Source organism: Rousettus aegyptiacus, unplaced genomic scaffold (genome assembly GCF_014176215.1).
Source record: "Rousettus aegyptiacus isolate mRouAeg1 unplaced genomic scaffold, mRouAeg1.p scaffold_m13_p_9, whole genome shotgun sequence".
In the NCBI taxonomy this organism is placed as follows: domain Eukaryota; kingdom Metazoa; phylum Chordata; class Mammalia; order Chiroptera; family Pteropodidae; genus Rousettus; species Rousettus aegyptiacus.
The window spans coordinates 8,742,256-8,762,786 of NW_023416312.1; the positions used below are offsets into that span (position 1 = coordinate 8,742,256).

The 20,531-nt window shown below is 31.9% G+C and overlaps 1 protein-coding gene across 6 annotated transcripts in view; it reads left to right on the forward strand.

Moving 5' to 3' along the window:
* CNKSR2 (connector enhancer of kinase suppressor of Ras 2) overlaps positions 1 to 20,531 on the forward strand; it is a 270,600-nt gene that overhangs the window by 81,401 nt on the left and 168,668 nt on the right. For all 6 annotated transcript variants that reach the window (XM_036226440.1, XM_036226442.1, XM_036226444.1 and 3 more), the window contains exon 4: positions 7,585 to 7,672. In XM_036226440.1, coding sequence (XP_036082333.1) covers positions 7,585 to 7,672 — 88 coding nt within the window. The remainder of the gene's footprint in view (positions 1 to 7,584; positions 7,673 to 20,531) is intronic.

Genomic DNA, 20,531 nt, shown 5'->3' on the forward strand with positions numbered 1-20,531 from the left:
ATAAGTTGGTAGTTATAAAATAGTCATGATGATGTGAAGTACAGCATAAGGAATATAGTCATTAATATTGTAATAACTAACTATGTATAGTGCCAGATGGGTACTAGAATAATATGGAGATCACTTCATAAATTACATAAATGTCTAATTATTATCTGTATACCTGAAACTAATATAAAATTATATTGAATGCCAACTCTAATTGAAAATTTTTTTAACATATAAATAAAAAAATAAATTAAAAAAAGAGCTAAAGTGCTAGGGGAAAAATATTTACAATTCATTAAAACTCCAAAATCAGTGGTGCTGCCATTAAAATGTTTATTTATTTTCAAAAACCAACTTCTTACATTTCTTGACTAAAATAAAATCTAAGGCTAACAAAATTCTTTTTTTCCTCCCATTTTAAATATTGACTTGAATGAAACAGCAGACTTTCCCAAAGGAAAAGCCTCAGAGATGAATCACAGTTGGTAGCTTTACTGTTTATTTTCAATGCATGGTTTACTTGTCTATTTTTAAACTACATCCTGCTGTTTTTCACACTTCTTTCTTGCAGTTTTATATGGCATTGCCAAATCAATCTATACTTGGAGTTTTACAGATCACTGTGTATATCATGTTGTACAGCAGCATCATTAAAAATGTTCAAAATTGTTATTTATAGAAGTGTATTTTCCTATTTATGGTGAAAGTTTTTCTCTCGTTTTTAGCATAAATACCTAATTTTGATTGTTTCTGAAATACCTTTCAAGATCATTCCATTTTGAAGAGATCAATGAGATACCTTTTTCTATCACTGAAAACCTTCAAAGTGTTTAAGGCATAAGAGTTGGGGTATGTTAAAAATAAAATTTCATTAGCTAAATTTTAAGATCTAATTGGCTTTATGAACAATTAATGAATTGAGTAGCATCCCATCTAGCAAGCAGAAAGGAGCCCAGAAAAGCTATACAAAATGGAAGGCTTTTATAGGCAAAAGGGATGGGGAAAAGGAAGCTACAAATAAAAGGATTACTTCAAACAAGATCACCTTCCCTTAGGGGCCAGGACTTTAAGAGTCTTATCTGGCAAATTACCTCACTAGTGTTCATCAGAAAATTCTAGACTGATTGATTTAAAATTCTACTCCTGAGAGAGGCTGAAACTGCAGTTGTGTTGGTTTGTCAACATGGGGCTTAGCACAAGTGACTCCATTTGGGGCCTGTTTAATTTTTTAACAGGTGCTGAAGAAAAAAAAATTTCTTTGAGGAAAAAGTAAGATTTCTTTTACATCTTTAGCCTTATCTAAGGAAATGGTTAAACTAATTTCTTCTTCTACAATAGGAACCTATAGGACAAAAATTAATTCTATAAAAGGAAAAAAATTAGAGACAGAGAAAACTACTTCAAACACTACCAGATACCGTGGCTTGTTGGTTGGTCTTATTTTCTCTCATATGTTCACTGCTCCTACTGGGCACCTCTTTTTCCAGAGATGAGCAGCGATGTAGCATTGCCACTGTTCATGGACTGCCCTGCAACCTCGGTAGTGCTGGGAAATAGTAAGGCTTTCCAGATTGCACTATGAACTTAACTTTTTAGCTTTCCATATTAGCTTCTAATTTGATTAGGATTTCTTAACCAGTAGCAATCTTTTCATAAATGTAATACTTTTGTTTGAAAAGAATACACAAAGAACAATTTCTTATAGAGTCAAAACCTTTATGCTAGAAAGAAGTATAAAAATTGAATTATCCCTGTGATTTAAGAAAATTGTGTACTTTTTAAGAACTAGGTAGGACAGTTCCTATAACATGCATTTATTGATGAGCCAAGGATTTTACCCTTTTTTAAAGAAAAACTTTCTGGCATCAAAAAGCTTTTCTGCCATGAATTTTATTTCCTTTAAAGCCACTATATTCTTTTTCTAAGTAGCTTGGGGTTTTTTTTTTTGTTTTTTGTTTTTTGTTTTTAGAGTTAAGAATGAATTCCTCTCTTTGTTTTGTCTTTGAGCCAATCATGTTCAGTTACTCTATAGAGATTAATTTTTTTTTAATTTCATAATCATTAAGTCATGATTGAGTGATCACTTTTGGTAACTCACAGAGATTGGAACCCTGTCTAACAGCTTTCTTTTATTAATGTACAAATATATCCAAACTCACCAATACCAAACATTAACATTGGCTGGGTAAGAATTGTTCTTGGTGTGGTTGTATATGATTTGCCTTTAAAACTAAAATTCTAGGAGAACTCACTGCAGGATAAAAATTAATGTTTTCATTGGTATATGTTTAGATTTTTTTTCTGGTTGTCTCGACATTTAGTCTTCAGCAAGAAGTTTGTCCTACTTGAAGTATGAGTGTCCAGAAAAGTGGAAGACATGCCTTAGAATTCAGTTTACTACAGGCATTCAGTCATGAAAAGGTTTTTCTTTTGCTATATTTTGAAGGTCAAATGAGAGTCTTTTAAGTATTTATGGGGAAAATCATGCTGTATTTCATCTTACCACTTTTGAATGAAACTTATAGAAATTTATTAACAGTCTTTGACCTTTCCACACCTAGCAATCAATCCAAACTCTTTCTAATAATGCCAGAAGCATTTTTGAATTCTTAATTAAAATGCCAATTTTTATGCTTCAATGAAGCAAAAATAGTCTTTAGGTAGTAATTTTTTATTAATGATTGTTTCCCAAGAAGTGCTTATATTTTACATCTTTTTAAAAAAATAGTTTTATTGTGACCTAATTTGCATTCTATAAAATTCACTCATTTTAAGTGTACAGTTTAATGAGTTTTAGTAAATTTAGATATAGCTATTTAGCCATCTCTACAAACCAGGTTAGAAAACTTCCATCAAGATAGATTTTTTTAAAGTTGGTCCTATTTACAATTAAAGAGGTTAATTTTTTTAACTGGGAACATAGGTTAATTGATTACATATTTTTTCTAATTAACTTTATTTGAATTCTTAATGTCTTTTGTTTTAGTAATACATATGTATAAATAATAGTAATATATATAAACATACTGAGTTTTAGAATATAAATAAACTGATTAGTATAAAGACAGCCTATAATATATAGACCGTGGTGTATAGAATCATTTAGAAAGCAGTATGTTAAAGCCTCTGGAAAAAGAAAGGGTAATTTAATAAATGGTACTATGGGACATGGTTAAGCCTTTAGAAAACAAATGATAGAACACTGTCTGATCACTAAAATTATTTCAGGTATATCATTTACTTACATAGAAAACATAAATCCACAAGAAACTACAGAAATATAGACAAAAAATGGTTTCCAGATTTAGACTTATTAAGTATTTAAAAATAGGAAATAACATATAAAGAAATACACTATTTGAATTTGATTACATAAAATTAAACATGTAACAGTATAAGAGATGGCAAACTGGAAAAAAATACTTGCAACAAACAAATATGAGAAGCAGAAAGGTTAATGTGTATTATGTAAATATTACATTCAAATTAAAACAAAAAATGCCAAAATGCAATAGATGAGCATATAAATAAACAATTCAAAAAAGATGGAACAAGAATTGCTAATAAGATGTATATACCAAACAACAGAGCTTCCAAGTACATGAAACAAAAACTGGCAGAAAAGAATAGACAAATCCATAATAATAGTTGGATACTTCATCTCCACTTTCTCAAAAAATCATAAAACTACTAGACTGAAAGTCAGTAATTTGGTGGAAGAGCCAAACACCACCACTGAGCAAGATATAATTGACATTTTTAGAGCACTTTATCCAACAACAGCAGAGTACAAATTCTTTTCAAGTGCCCATGGAATATTCACCAAGATAGACTTGCATCTTCTAACAGTCTTCAATAAATTTAAAAGAATTGAGATCAAAGTGTGTTCTTTAACCAGAGTAGAATCAAACTAGAAATCAAATAATACATTTCTAAATAATCCATAGATAAAAGAGGAAGTCTCAATTGAAATAAAAAGAAATGCACTGAACAGCATGAAAATAAACCATATTCATTTGTGGCACATAGCTTAAAGCAGTGCTGAAAAGGAGATGTATAGCACCAAATGCTTAGGTAGAAGAGAAAGATCTCAAATATATTATCTAAGCTCCTATCTCAAGAAAATAGAAAATTATTTGCTAATTAACTAGCATAAAGTTTCAGTTAAGATGAATACCATCTAGAGTTCTGCTGTAGTGCAGTTTAACTATAGTTAACAGTACAGTCTTGTACACTTAAAATTATGTTAAGAGGGTGGATCTCATGTTAAGTATTCTTAACAATAAGATAAAATTTTTAAAAATAGAAAAATAAGAAAAAAAGAGGCCCAAAGCAAGCAGAAAGGAGCAAGTAATAATGATAAAAGAGCAGAAATCAATGAAACTGAAAACCGCACAATAGAGAGATCGATCAAAATTAAAAGGATAATAAAGGAATACTACAAATAACTTCATGCATAAATTTGACAGCTTAGATGAAATAGACAAATTTCTTGAAAAATACAAACTACCAAAACTTACCCGAGATAAAATAGATACTCTGAATAATGTTATAACTATTAAAGGAATTGAATTGTACTTAGAATCCCTTCAGAGGTGGGGATAAAAAGTTTCCAGGCCCAGATAATTTCACTGGTGAATTCTACTATATGTTTCAAGAAGAAATAACACCAATTTTATGCAGTGTATTCCAGAAAATTGTAAAACTTCCTATCTCATTTTATGATACAGTCATTATCCTGATGCCAACTTTCAGCAAAGACAGTACAGTAAAAGAAAACTATAGACCAATATCTCATGAATTTACATGCTAAAATCCTCCACAAAATATTGGCAAATCATATTCAACCATATATAAATAGAATTATACACCATGACTAAGTGAGATTTTTTTCCCAGATATGCAAGGCTGCTTCAACACTTGAAAATAAGTCATTGTATTCCACCACATCAATGGACTAAAGTATAAATATTGTATGGTCTTCTCAGTTAATATAAAAAAGGCATTGGTAGACTGAATGCTTTCCTCCTCAGATTGGCAATACAGCAAGGCTGTCCACTCTCACCCTTACTATTTAATGTATTGAAAGTCATATCCAGCACAGTTGACAAGAAAAGGAAATAAAAGGCATAAAGATTGGAAAGGAGAAAAATAAAGCTTTCCCTATTTGCAGATAATTTGTGTCTGTGGAGAAAATTCCAAGATATCTACAAAATGCCTTTAGACCTAGTGAATTTAGCAAGGTTGTAGTATACAAAGTCCATACACAAAAATTAATCATATTCCTATATATTAGAAAGTAACAATTGGAAACCAACATTAAAAACATGGTAAAATTTATAGTTGCACCAGAAATAGTGAGATGCCTACATATAAATTTAGCAAAATCTCTACAAGGTCTATATGCAAAAACTATAAAACACTGATGTATGAAATCAAGCAAGACTTAAGTAAATGGAGAGACGTAGTGGTTCATGTATTGGAAAACTCAGGTTGGTACAGGTGTTAGTTCTCTTCAAATCTCTTGATAGGTTTAATGAAATTCACATAAAAATCCCAACAGGATTTTTAATACTACATATGATTCTAAAATTTACCTTAAAAAGCAAAGAAATGAGGATAGTTAATTTTGAAAAAGAAATTACCTGATTTTAAATATTCTATAACTTTAGTAATCAAAACTGTGGTATTGGTGGCAGAAAAGACACAGAGTCTAGAATGATACCTTGATAAGTATGGTTAGCTTCTTTTTGACAAAGGAACTAAAGCAGTTCAGTGGAGAATGGATAGTCTTTCAACAAATGGTGGTGGATCACTTGGCTAAGCATAGAAAAAAAGTGAACCTCGATTGAAACCTCACACTTAATACAAAAATTGACTTAAAAATGGGTCGTAAATCCAAATGTAAAAAGTAAAACTACAAAACTTTTAGAAGAAAAAATAACAGGTTCAGATGAAGATTTTTAGATATAACACTAAAGACACACTCCGGAAAGGAAATTATCAATAAACTTGTCCTCACAAAAAATTTTCAATCTGCTAAAGATTCCATTTATGAGGATGGAAAGGCAAGCCATAGACTGAGAATATGACAGATAACCAATTTTACAAAATATATTTAGAACTCTCTGAACCCAATAGTAAGTATATCAAGAATCCAAATAGAAAATGTGCAAAGGGCTTGGGCAGATATTGCACTAAAGAGCATATATGGACAGCAAATATGCACAAAACAATGTTAAACATTATTACCAATTAGGAAAATAGTAGAGAAATATTGATAACTATTAGACAGATAATATATAACAAATGTGGAAAACATATATAACTCTTGGTGAAATTCAAATTAAATCTGTGATGATATGCTACTACATAGCTATTAGAATGACCAAAGTAAAAAACATGTAAGTGTAAATATAACCAATGAAAGGCCTTTCTCTTATGGATGTACGTGATGGTGGGAGGCGCTTGAATTGTAGTGTTCTAGAAGAGAGACAAATTCAGTTTCTAGCTAGGAGACAGTTCTATATAAGCATTTCTAGTAAATTGCCTAAAGAAATTAATAGAGATGCAAAACACTAAGATTTCAGTAATTTGACTAAATTTCGCCTCCATATCTTTATATTTGTGATTTTGTTTTCTTTTCCTTAAATTGTGCCTCTCATATCATAAGTTTGGTCCCATAAAAAAAAAAACTTTGGGCATTCACAAACAAGAGAGAGGAAAAGGAGTAATGGAAAGCCACTGTGAATTCATTTGGTGGCAAAACACTTGCTAGGAAAGACTGCTGCTATCTGTCTATAACAATCTTGAAAATATAGACCTTCTACCAGTATATGTATATGTGTATATATTATAAATTATTTATATACTAACTTGGTCTTAAATGGATGTGAAGTGACCTTTACATAATCGGTGAAGTTAAATCTAGGTAAGTTCAGCAAAGTGATATATCAGTGTTTAACCGTGTGTGGAGTGGGCTCTGGAGTCATACTTCCTAGGTTTAAATACCAGCTTCAGCACTTACTAGTTGTCACTTAACATTTCCATAACCCAGGTCTGTCATCTGTAAAATAGAAATAATAACTGTGCCTATCTCATGATTTGCGAAAATTATACAGTACATGTAAAGCATTTAGAATAGTAACTGGCACATAGTAAGTCTTCAGTCAGTGTTAGTTATCATTATAACTAGCTCTTAATGCGAATATTTCAATAAGATACTGCACTCAAAATCTTCACTTCGTTTGAAAGTTAACTAAAATGTTGTCTGCTTAATGTATGCCGTTTTTTGCCCATTTGTTTTAGATGTAGTGAAGAGACCTTGTAAGAAGTACCAAAGAACTTTTAAGTATTAAGAACTAAAAAAAAAAGAGAAATTTGATGGAAAACAAACATAATGTTTCTTGAATTTAATTCTCTTCCAAGCATTTTCTTCAATTTTTTTCCCTTAAATATGCCCTGAATTTTTTTGTCACTACATAAAATTCAAAGTAATTTATTTCATATTATTCCAAATCTTATTTTAAGCTATTGTATTTTGGAAGCTTTCAAAAGCTGTTCCTATTAATCACAGTTTTTCCTTTTCCTTTATAGGTCACCATTTGCTGCTGTCACAGACTATTCAGTCACAAGGAACAATGTCATACAGCTCTGCTTGGAATTGACGACTATTGTGCAACAGGTATTAGCAGACAGACTTCTTTTCTGTTAATTTATTAGCTTTTTCAGGTTCTATCAATGAGAATTACTTCTATTTACCAAGAATTTACAAGATACTGGTTTTGGAGTTTCTCATTCAAAGATAAATGATTCTAGAGAAACCAAATATGTAATTATTGATTAGAAAATAATTCATGTAATTATTATATAATACCAGTAAATAATTCTATCATAAATTATATAATTATTCATATAATCCCAGTAAATAAGGATTTTATTTACCAGAAGACGAAAAATTAAACTGAACCTAGAGGCATCATTATAGTAAGTTCATAAGCCTTTTGGTCTCACACTTTTAGAGTAAGGTTGACTATATTGCCTCTTACAAAATTAAATTGCCCCATTTGGATCACAGTCTGAGACTTCTGCTCTAAGACACTATTAGTTCCTTATCAGTATGACTATTAGTTTCATTTATATTGGCAAACATACAAACAAAAATACATAATAGCCTTTAACAGTGATCCACTTACATGGCCAGATATGTTTACTTTGAATATTATCTAAGTCAGGGATCCGCAAATCAAATGCCTTCAGGAGTGCAGCAGCTAGTATAAAAATGTGTATATCAAGCCTGGCATAAGATATGAAGAAAAGGTAGAATGGTGAATTGGCTAGTACATATCCTGCAAAATTTTATTTAAACCTAATAAAACATATCTGAGGCCTGCAGCCAGTACTCTGTATAAGACTGCTGTCAGCCTGTTGCTGCTCTCTCAGAGCGCCATTATTTGTTAGCCTATCCATTGGTGTATAAATAGGGAAAAGACAGGATGAAATATGATGATGCAGAAGATTATTGGGGAAATTGATGATTTAGTTTATCCTTCTACTTTCTGTCCTTTATTAAGAGTTTCTTATGTTGCCTGTATGTTCTCAAAAAAAATAAATTTTATTAATATAGATTTAAATGTTTCAGCATATTTTCTGTTGTATATATTAATATTAGATATGTGCTCAGAGCAATCTATATACAAACACTCATAATAATACAATAATTATTAACACATATCTGCTACATGATAAGATCTGTGATAACTATTATGTGTATTATTTAAGCTTTTCATTTATACATGAGACCTGAGACAATTGAAATACCATGGAATTAAATGTGAGAATTAAAAGTTTATTTTTCAACTTTTCATACGTGAAAAACCCATACTTATTGTCAGTTCTCTGAGAATGCAATCTATCTCATGTCAAACTTCCAAAATAATTTCATTTCCAAGTTGTCATTATGACAGAAAGTGGGCATTTTTTACTTCTTCCGTCTCCTCCAAACATCTGGATCTGGATGGCCACTTTCAGGTTTACTCTTGAGTAATTGGCCAACTCTCTGTTATCTTGTAAACCAAAACTGAAACTATTATAAGTTTTCTTAAAATCTTGGAGAGTACTCAGGTGTATTCATTTTCACTTAATTCATACATGCCTAATGTTTTCCCATAACAAAAGGGGATAAACAAAGTGATCTTGGAGGAAAAGTTATCTTTCTTTTAACTTTTACTTGTAGAATGAGGTCAGAAATAGAGTTTTCTATGTTTAGAACTCACGGGTTCCAGAGCACACCTTCGTCATTCTGACCTTCAGATGTTACATTGAGAAGAATGGCTGAAATGATTTTCAATAAATTAAGATTTCCTGTAGAGAAATGTGCAGTAGTGGGAGTACAGTTTGTGTCAGATATGACTAACCCACCCGTTCCGCTATTTTAAGAACCTTCCATCTAAGTAGCAAGTGATTCAGTTTTTGTTTGTTTCCAGAATGTATGAACACCTGCTATTGACAACTACTTCATAGAAAACATATGCCATTCTGATATTGTCCTCAGAGGTTTGTTCATGCTCCCAACAGGACCTTATAATAGCTGTGCTATTTGGCTCAGTATTCTCTTTCAGGAATCTGACTTCAAGACATAATGGGTATAAGTTTTGCTATTTACATGTCAGGAAACATTAGGTAGAATAGAGAGAGAAGCTTTTACAGATTGAACTTTTAAGTATATTCCATTTTGATCAAACATACAATTACTGAAATTACTCCAAATAATTGAAATACTCCACATATACTCAGGACCTTCTGTATCCTCCACCCACTGTATAGTCTGTTTTGAAGAAACCTTGCACTTCCTAGAACATTTTGCTCTACCATTACTTATTTTTGTTTTTTAAAAGTTTTGTAGCTCCAAACATTTATCACAGTTCTTTTTACTTCCCTCTCATTTTCCCATTACATTTCCTGTTGCACGTGTCACCTTTAAGGTGCTTATGAACAAAAACCTCCACACATGGGTGTTCTTGGTTCTTGCCTTGCTCACCCCATCTCAACTTGTACCTGACTTGGTATCTTAATTCATCTACTTTAACTAGGTCTTTTTTGTTGTACCTTCAATAAAATACTTGTTGAAGTTTCTCTTAATAAAGTACATATTCATGATAGCCTGACTTAATCTACTTATAAGAATAAATTCCATCACATTCAGACTAGTCATCCCAAAGCCCAGCTCCAATTTTGTCTCCTTCAGCAGTTTTCCAATGATTTCCAAATTGATTACAGACACCTATCTTTGGAACTCAAATGGCTTCAAGTATGGTCCTAACTTAATTTCAGTCTTATCTTTCATTATTCCCATATATCTTAATTGTACTCTAATTCAGGTCAATGACTTACTGTTGGTAAAGTAAATCTTACATTTTCATCTTTTTATGATGTGAGGCCACCTCAGAACATGATCCACATATCTTTTTAAGTCTTCCTGTTAAAATTATGTCCCATCTTTTAAGGGCTTTAGGAAATGCCACCTCGTTCATGAAACTTTTACTATTTCCCACAACTGTTTATACCGCCCCCTATTGACCATTTGTATTTAATGTAGTTATTGATATAGTTGTGATTAAATACATCACCTTGCACTTTGTCTTCTGTTTCCTATATGTTCTTTGTTCTTTGCTCTTTTTTTCTGTATACTTTTGCATTACTTTTTTATGATTTCATTTTGTCCGCTTTGTTGAAGTATTAGTTATAATTCTTTGTTCTGTAGGCAGAGGTAGGACTCTTTAAACTCACTTTAGCATTTTACATCTCATTGATGACTGTTGTATTCAGCTGTAAATAAATGTCTTATTCTTATAAATGTCTTGCTCATTTTCATATATAGTAGGTTCTCATTACATATTTGTTAAAATAAATTGACCTGAGCTCCAATTATCCCCTATAGTTTGGACATGTTTGTTTGTACTCTTCCAAGAAAAATTTGGAATTGAATACTTGAATTGTTACTCATTTTTATCTCATCTCCTGTGTAAACACTGCAGTTCTATCTCTGCTATTCATGTAAGAACTCCAGAGATATTCCATTACTATACATTTCTTTATTCATTATTTAAAATAAGAGTATTGAACTCTACCTAGTAAGGCTTTCAATTAAAATGTAAGGTGAGATAGATTCCCAGACAGGGAAAAGCTTAAAGAATTCATCGCCAACAAGACAGAATTATAAGTAATGTTAAAGAGATTTCTGTAAGAAAAGGAGGGGGAGAATACAAATAATAAAATGGCAGTAACTATGTATCTATCAATAATCATTTTAAACATAAAAGGATTAAATGCTCCAATCAAGAGATATAAGGTAGCCGAATACATAGGAAAACAAGACTAATATATATGTTGTCTACAAGAGACCCTCTTCAGATCAAATGCCACTCACAGACTGAAAGTAAAGGGATGGAAAAAGATAGTTCATACAAATGGAAATGAAAAAAGCGGGGGTAGCGATACTTATATCAGATAAAATAGACTTTAAAACAAAGGCTATAGTAAGAGACAAAGAAGAACATTGCATAATGAAAAAGGGATCAATAAAGCAAGAGGAAATACTCCTAGTAAACATATATGCACCCAACATAGGAGCACTACATACATAAAGCAATTATTAACTGACATAAAAGGAGAAATCAACAATAATACACTCATAGTAGGATACTTTAACAACCATTGGCACCAATGGACAGATCTTCCAGACAAAATAAACAAGGAAACAATGGGCATAAAAGACACACTAGACCAGATGGATTTCATAGATATTTTCAGAGCACATTACCACAAAGCAGCAAAACATACATTCTTCTCAAGTGCACATAGAACATTTTCCAAGATAGACCACATGTTAGGACACAAAACAAGTATCAGTAAATTTAAGATTGAAATCATATCAACTGTCTTCTCCAATCACAATGGTATGAAACTAGATATCAATTACAAGAAAAAAATTGGAAAATACACAAACACACAAAGGCTAAATAACATGCTACTAACAATGAGTGGGTTATCAATGAGATCAAGGAAGAAATCAAAAGATACCTAGAGACAAGTAAAATGAAAATATAAGGACTCAAAATCTATGGGACATGGTGAAAACAGTTCTAAGGGAGAAATTCATAGCAATACAGGCTTACATCAAGAAATAAGAAAAGGCTAAAATAAACAATCTAACCTTACACTTAAAAGAATAGAAAAAGAATAGCAAACAAAGCCCGAAGTGAATAGAAGGAAGGAAATATTAAAGATCAGAGTGGAAATAAACAAAATAAAGTCTATAAAAACTATACAAAATATAAATGAAACCAAGAGCTGGTTCTTTGAGAGGATAAACAAAATTGATAGTCCCTTAGCCAGACTCATCATGGAGGAAAGAGAGAAGACTCAAATAAAATCAGAAATAAAGAAGGAGAAATACAGACTCTACAGAAATACAAAGGAACATAAGAAAATATTACAAGCAATTATACACCAACAAATTGGACAATCTGGAAGAAATAGATACATTCCAAGAAACATACAATCTCCCACGACTGAGTCAAGAAGAAACAAAAATTCTGAACGTACTGATTACCACCAATGAAATTGAATCAGTCATCAAAAACCTACCCCTCAAAAAAACAAAAGTCCTGGACCAGATGGTTTTGTAGGTGAATTTTACCAAACATTCAAATAATTAACATTTATTCTTCTCAAACTATTCCAAACAATTCAAGAAGAGAGAAGGCTCCCTAACTCCTTTTATGAGGCCACCATTACCTTGACTCCAAAACTAGACAAAGACATTACAAAAAGAAACTATAGGCCAATACCTCTTATGAGCATTGATGCAGAAATTCTCAACCAAATATCACCAAACCAAATTCAGCAATACATTAAAAATGTCGTACACCATGATCAAGTTGTATTTATTCCCAGGATGAAAGGTTGGTGCAATATCCACAAATCAAAATGATACACCAGATTAACTAATTGAAAGATAAAAATCATATGATCATATCAATGGATGCAGAAAAAGCATTCAACAAAATCCAGCATCCATTTATGATAAAAACTCTCAGCAAAGTGAGAAGAAAGGGAACATGCCTCAACATAATAAAGGCCATATATAACAAACCTACAGCTAACATCTTACTCAGTGGAGAAAGGTTAAAAGCGTTTTCTTTAAGATCAGGAACAAGACAAGAATGCCCACTTTCACCAGTTCTATTCAACATCATATTGGAAGTCCTAGCCACAGCAATCAGACAAGAAAGAGAAATAAAAGGTATCCAAGTTGGAAAGGAAGAAATAAAACTCTCATTATTTGCAGATGAAATGATGCTATATAGAGAGAACTCTAAATATTCCACCAAAAAAAAAAACTGTTAGAACCAATCAGTGAATTCAGTAAAGTAGCAGGATACAAAATTAATATTCAGAAGTCAGTGGCATTTTTATACACCAATGATGAACTTTCAGAAAGAGAAATTAAGAAAACAATCCCATTTACAATTGCAATAATAAAATACCTGGGAATCAAATTAACCAAAGAGGTAAAAGATCTGCTTTCAGAAAATTATGTCATTGAAAAAAGATATTGAAGAAGATACAAATAAATGGAAGCATATACTGTACTCATAGGTAGGAAGAATCAACATCATTAAAATGACCATACTACCCAATGTAATCTATAGATTCAATGCAATTTCTATCAAAATACCAATGACATTTTTCAGAGAGCTGGAACAAATAATCCAAAAATTTATATGGAACCATAAAAGACCCTGAATAGCCATGGCAATCTTGAGAAAGAAGAACAAAGTTGGAGGTTATCACACTACCTGATATCCAACTATACTACAAGGCTGCAGTAATCAAAACAACATGGTACTGGCATGAAAACAGATACATTGATCAATGGAACAGAATAGAGATCCCAGAAATAAATCCACTCCTGTACACTCACTTAATATATGACAAAGCAGGAAAGAATATACAGTGGGGTAAAGACATTCTCTTCAACAAATGGTGTTGGGAAAATTGGACAGATACATGCAAATTAAAAAAGAAACTGGACCACCTTCTTACACTGTATATAAGAATAGACTCAAAGTGGATTAAAGACTTAAATATAAGACACAAACCCATAAAACTTCTAGAAGAAAACATAGGCACTAATCTCTCTGATATTGCTGCTAGACATTTCTTTTCAGACATATCCCCTCAGGCAAGGGAAACAAAAGAAAAAATAAACAAATGGGGCTATATCAAACTAAAAAGTTTGCACAGCAAAGAAAGCCATCAATAAAACAAACAGACAACCAACTGAATGGGAGAAGGTATTAGCTTTTGATAAATTGGATGAGGGGTTCATATTCAAAATATATAAAGAACTCATACAACTCGATAACAAAAAACAAACAATCCAGTTAAAAACTGGGCATAAGACCTGAATAGAGATTTCTCTAAAGAGGGCATACAGATGGTCAGTACACATATGAAAAGACGCTCAGTGTCACTAATCATCAGAGAACCGCAAATTAAAACCACAATGAGATATCACCTCACACCTGTCAGAATGGCTATCATCAATAAATCAAAGGATGACAAGTGTTGGTGAGGACATGGAGAAAAGGGAACTCGCATACACTTAGTGGGATTGCAAATTGGTACAGCCACTATGGAAAATGGTCTGGAGGTTCCTCAAAAAATTAAAATGAATCTACCTTTTGATCCAGAAATTGTACTTTTGAGTATTTACCTAAGGAAACCCAAAACAATAATTTGTAAAGATCTATGCATTTTGTCGTTGATGGCAGCACAATTTACAATAGCCAAGATATGGAAGCAACCTAAATGCCCATCAACAGACGAATGGATAAAGAAGTTATGGTTCATATACACAATGGAATATTACTCAGCCATTAAAAAAATGAAATCCTACCATTTACAATGACATGGATGGACCTAGAGGTTATTAAAGCTGAGTGAAATAAGTCAGACAGAGAAAGATAAATACCATATGATTTCACTGATATGCAGAATCTAAGGAACAAAAACAGACTCACAAATATAGAGGACAATTTGGTGACAGCCAGTAGGGAAGGGTTTGGGGGGCTGGGAGAAATGGGTGAAGTTTTTAAGAAGTACAAATTAGTTGATAGATGGTCACAGGGAAGGGTAGTACAGCATAGAGAATGTAGTCAGCAGTAATGTATTGGCAAGGTGTTGACCCAGAGGAGAGAAAGAGCAGTTAGGGTGGTCATTTCATAAACTATATAAATGCCTAACCAATGTACTATATACTTGAAACTAATAATAAAATTTTAAAAAATAAGAGTGTTGATCCTCATAACCACTTTCTAATGCTAGAATGAAAATGATCAAAACTTATGAAACACCATGCAAATATAAGACTAACAAAACATATCTTTTAGAAGAAATTGAAATATAGGCATGATGTATTAGTGTTTTAAAATCATCTCTTAAGTAATCTATCATTTTTCTTCTGTTGTATGATATTCTGTCTTTGATACCAAGTTTTTCTGGGGTGTATGGTCTATTGCTACCTATCAAGGCAATAGGAATGAGGATGATAGATAAAATAACAAAATAAAATATTTAAGTTTTTGTTTATATATAATGAAACTATGGATGATTTTATTTTATTTAGATTCTACTTTTCTGCATTTTCCAAATTTTCTAAAATGAATTCGAATTATCAGAAAAACAAACAATGAATTCTATGTACATTGAAGAAATACTACTTTATTTAAAGATCACCACATACACAAATACATATTATGTTTTAAAATAAATTACGTAGTTTACAAACAGTCAGTGTCCATCTAATGATCTCATTCAGCTATTATGTACACATTAATCACTGCATTCACTTGGAACTGTATGCAGTATCTGAAGATGGGAATTAAATTTAAGCTGCCAGTAAAAGAGGCCAATTTGAATAAGCAAAGTGCAGATTAAAAAAAATATCTAGGGCATACATTTATTACCAGGCTTTCAAGAAATCTCATCTGAACAGTTACGATAGTTATGCTTTGAAATATGCTGTACTTCAAATTATTCTTCACTCAACTTTAATTATTTTTATTCCCTTTGCAGCAAGATGAGATGATCAATATCTAAAAATAAACTGTCACAAATAGCCTTTTTTCCCATCTTAACTCAAAGGGGTGGTACTGTGAAGTAAGTGGAAAGTGTTTCTTGATATTGGCTATGTATATTTAAAGTAATGCTAACGCTAGAAGAGAAAGCTAATGTAAATTTTTTTTAACAAGCTCTATTTGGAGGAATTTAATTTACTGTATCTGTTTTACTTATATCTAGTAATGGATTTAGATAGTTATATTTGAAATCTTAAAAAAATGTACCCCCCAACACGTTCTTCCCCACATAAGATTGGTTATAATGATACATTTGAACAAAAAAGAGAAACTAGTTTTAAAATCTTAATGGAAAGAATTCTCACAAAGAACTGAAGCTTCATTTAGAACACTGTCAGCAACTGAATCAGAAAAATGAGACAGGTACCCACACATTTCTTGTCATCACTGAAATAATTGCCATGATGCCTGCCCTAATGGATATCAGCTTAACCTAAAATTATTCCTACTGTACCAGTTTTATATTTTGCACTTAAAACACAAAAATGATTAATTAGATTGTCACTAGTTAAAAATTGGCACAAAAGTATCAGTTTGCAAGGTGACGATTTGGTGGGACTTAGAACATTTGGGACAATGGAGAGATAGGATAGAGACTTGAGACTTAGCCCTGTTGCTTCATGATTTATTTCACCATGAACAAACTACATGATTGCTTGTGCCATTTCTAAACAAATAATTCTATATATCCTTGTGAGAATAAAATTAGGTATATTAAAATGTTTCATAAATGTGAAGTGAAAAACAAAAAGAAAGTAAAAGTAATATGTATAAAATGGATGAGAAATAGACACTTGATAAAAGGAATTAGAATAACAACTTTGCTCTAAATAATAAATGTACACAGATTTTCCCCCTCCATTTGGCATTTGTTTTTGGCTGCGTATACAGTGATATCTGAATTACATGCTGAGAGAAAAATTTCAACATGTGAAACATTTTAAGTCAGATTTTGAAATGTTCAATATGGAGTGAAAACTTTATTTTAAAATTTAAGTTCTGAGAATGTATTTTTACCTAAAATGGTCCCCTCTAAATTGTGAGTATTAAAACATCTTTCTGTTTTCTTATAGGCTTGCTAACTCTTCAGCCTTTTAAGACCCATTTTTCCCATGTCGGGGTATCACTGGTTTTCTGAATAATGTTCAAAGCATATTACTTTTCCTTACCATTTCCAGTCGAAAATTGGGGGGGGGGGGAGATCCATAGTCTTTCACATAAGATTTTTGTAAAATAACTTTTGAGAAGAACTGCAAAGAAAAAAGAAATTCTAGACACTTTTCTTAAAACATCAATCTGCTTTAAGTATGTAATTTTTACTTACTACATAGTCAACACTTTCTTCCCCATCCTCTATAATTTGAAGAAATAGCATTTATTGTTAAAAAAAAATCTAACTGAGAATCATCACCAAAAACAGAAAGTTCATTTAGGCGTTGGAGAGTTTTTTAAGGTCCTTGCTTATTATATACATCAGTGTAAAGGTTCGTATGCCACATATTCTATACTCATCTAATGTTTTCTACTTCTAAATTATAAAAGTAATAAAATCTCCTTTATAGAAAAATTTAGAATATTGAAAAGAAAAATCCTTGCTTATAATTATTCCACCCAATGAAAACCCCTGTTATCATTTTGCCCATTTTATTTCAACTTGTTTTCATGTACATAAACATATGTATTTTGCAAATGATCTTTTTTTCACTTAGTATCATGCCATAATTTTTTAAAAATTTATTGCATAGTTCAAATTATGTTTTTGTCCTTTTAAAAAGTTTACAAAATAATAATACTCATTAATTTAAAAATATAGAAATCTATAAAAGGAAATAGTTATACTCACCCCAACCTTAGCAGCAGAAACAACTGTGCTCGTGCTTCGGTCTTTCCTACAATAAATGTCCTTAAGTTGTTATTCTGACTTTCTGACAGCTCATTTGTTTTATTTTGTTCCATATTTACCTGTCAGATATATTTTATTTCTTTGTAAATCTTTATTCAAGAAAACAAAAAATATTTTTCAAAGATCAATACTGAAAATATTTACTTTTGATGGACAACTTCTTTTAAATTACATGTGTGTGCTTTCTGATCACTTTTGTTACCTTTACAACATTCTAAATACAAATCAAGAGTAAATAAATTTATGAACTATATTCTAAATATACTTTTTAAAATAAAAATATAAATGAGCATATTGACTACATAGTGCCTTTAAAAGTATTTCTGCTTGGATTTAATATAACCTATTTTGTCTTAATCAGAGTATTATTTACTTAAGGTAAATACCTGAGAGAAAATACGAACTTTTTTAGGACTTATTGAATTGGTATTTATGGTTTAAATTCTTAGAGTAAATATCTGTAAATACTAAAAAATAAAAACTAAAAAAAGATGTCAGAATTTTGTAATAATAAATAGCCTAGAAGTGATTTTTAAAGTTTCATTAAGGATTTATGCAAGCAAATATGGCCCGTTAGCTTATTAACAATGGCTATTATATTTTATTACACTTCATTTATATGAATAGTACCTTCTTTACCTTCTAATTGACATTTTATATCATTTACTCTTAAATTTTATGGCAAAATAGTTGTAGTGGGCTTTGATATAAAGTAGATCCAACTTCTTTATCCTGGCTCTGCTTTTTGACAAACTATATAAATGTACACAATTTACTTTATATCTCTAATGCTCTGTCTTTATCTGTAAAAGTTGATCACTACTTTGTTGGGTAATCGTGGGGTTGCTATGAATATTGGAAAATGATCTAGCCAACCATATGGTTTTTAGTAGGTGCGTAATAAATGGCAAACTTAATTATATAGCAAAAGTGCCTTTGAAAACTCTAAACTCAGCTAGTTTTTACTCCACCAAAGAAATTAAAGGAGTGATGCTCTGTTTTTGGTAATGAGTGGCAATGAAGAATGAGGAAGTTGATGATCATCTGCTTCAGCACTTGCAAAAACAAAATATACCAGAGAGGATGGAACAGCATTATGAACAGAATGCATTTGGACATAATTGTTCTTCAGAGAAAAAGTTATTTTCCTTTATGGCCAAATTGTAATATGTTTGATTCACATGGGAAAACTTTGAAGTCATATTTAGATTTAATCAACCAGAATAGAAATGGTGACTTAAAGGGACCTGCTGAGTTTAATGGAGATTGGAGATCCTTTCTTCATGCAAAATATGAGCAAGCTCATACTGAAATCCAGTACCATGAAAGCAGTAAACTCTTCAGGACCAAGCCATAATTCCTTAAACTTCACCAAAAACACAAAATATTGAAAGCCCATGAATGTACTGAGTGTGGGAAACCTTCCTCAAGAAGTCACAGCTCATGGAATGTAAGAGAATTCATACAGGAAAGAAACCCCATGGATATAACATATGTGGGAAAACCTTCTTCAAGAAGTGTAAGCTCACTGACTGAAAATCAAGAAATTCACAATGGTGAGAAACCCCATGCATACAGTGGGTGTGGGGTAGTCTTCCTCAGGAAATTTCAGCTTACTGAACATCAGGAGACTCATGCAGGAAATAAACCCCATGTGTGCAGTATGTGTGGGAAAACATCCTCCAGAAAGTTTAAGCTAACTGAACGCCAGAGAACTTATACAAGAAGGAAACTTTATAAATTCACCAAGTGTGGCAAAGCCTTCTGCAGGAAGGTAGAGCTCATTACACATCAGAAACAAAAGAGGAGGAAACCACATGGATGCAGTGAGTGTCAGAAAGGTTTCCGCAGAAAGTCACAGCTCATTCTACATGAGGAAACTCATATAGGAGAGAAACCTTATATATGCATGAATGTGGAAAAGGGCAATCTTATTATACATCAACCAACTCCCACCGGAAAGAGACCCTATGTCTGCACTGAAGGTGGTAAGGTCTTCAGCCAGAAGGCTTGCCTCAAAGGACATCAGTGATTTCCTACAGGAAACAATCCCTTTGTGCATACTGAAAATCCTGTTTGCAGAAATCAGAACTCGTTAAACATCAGAGAATTCACACAGAGAGAAACCCCACACATGCAGTGACTACAAAGATAATGCTCATTGTCCATCAAAGAACACACACAGAAGAGAGACCCTATGGATGTGACACGTGTGGGAAAGCTTTCTCCCTTGTGTCATATCTTGTGAAACCTAAGAAGATACACACGAGGGAGAAACATAGATTCCGTGAAGGTGAAATATCCTTCCACAAAGGGACACAGGTTATTAGATACTATTGAACTCCTGCAGAGGGAAAGCCCTGTTAATGCGGTGACTGTGCTAATGCCTTCTGTGATCTCTCAGACATCATTATACATCAAATAGCAAATAGGAA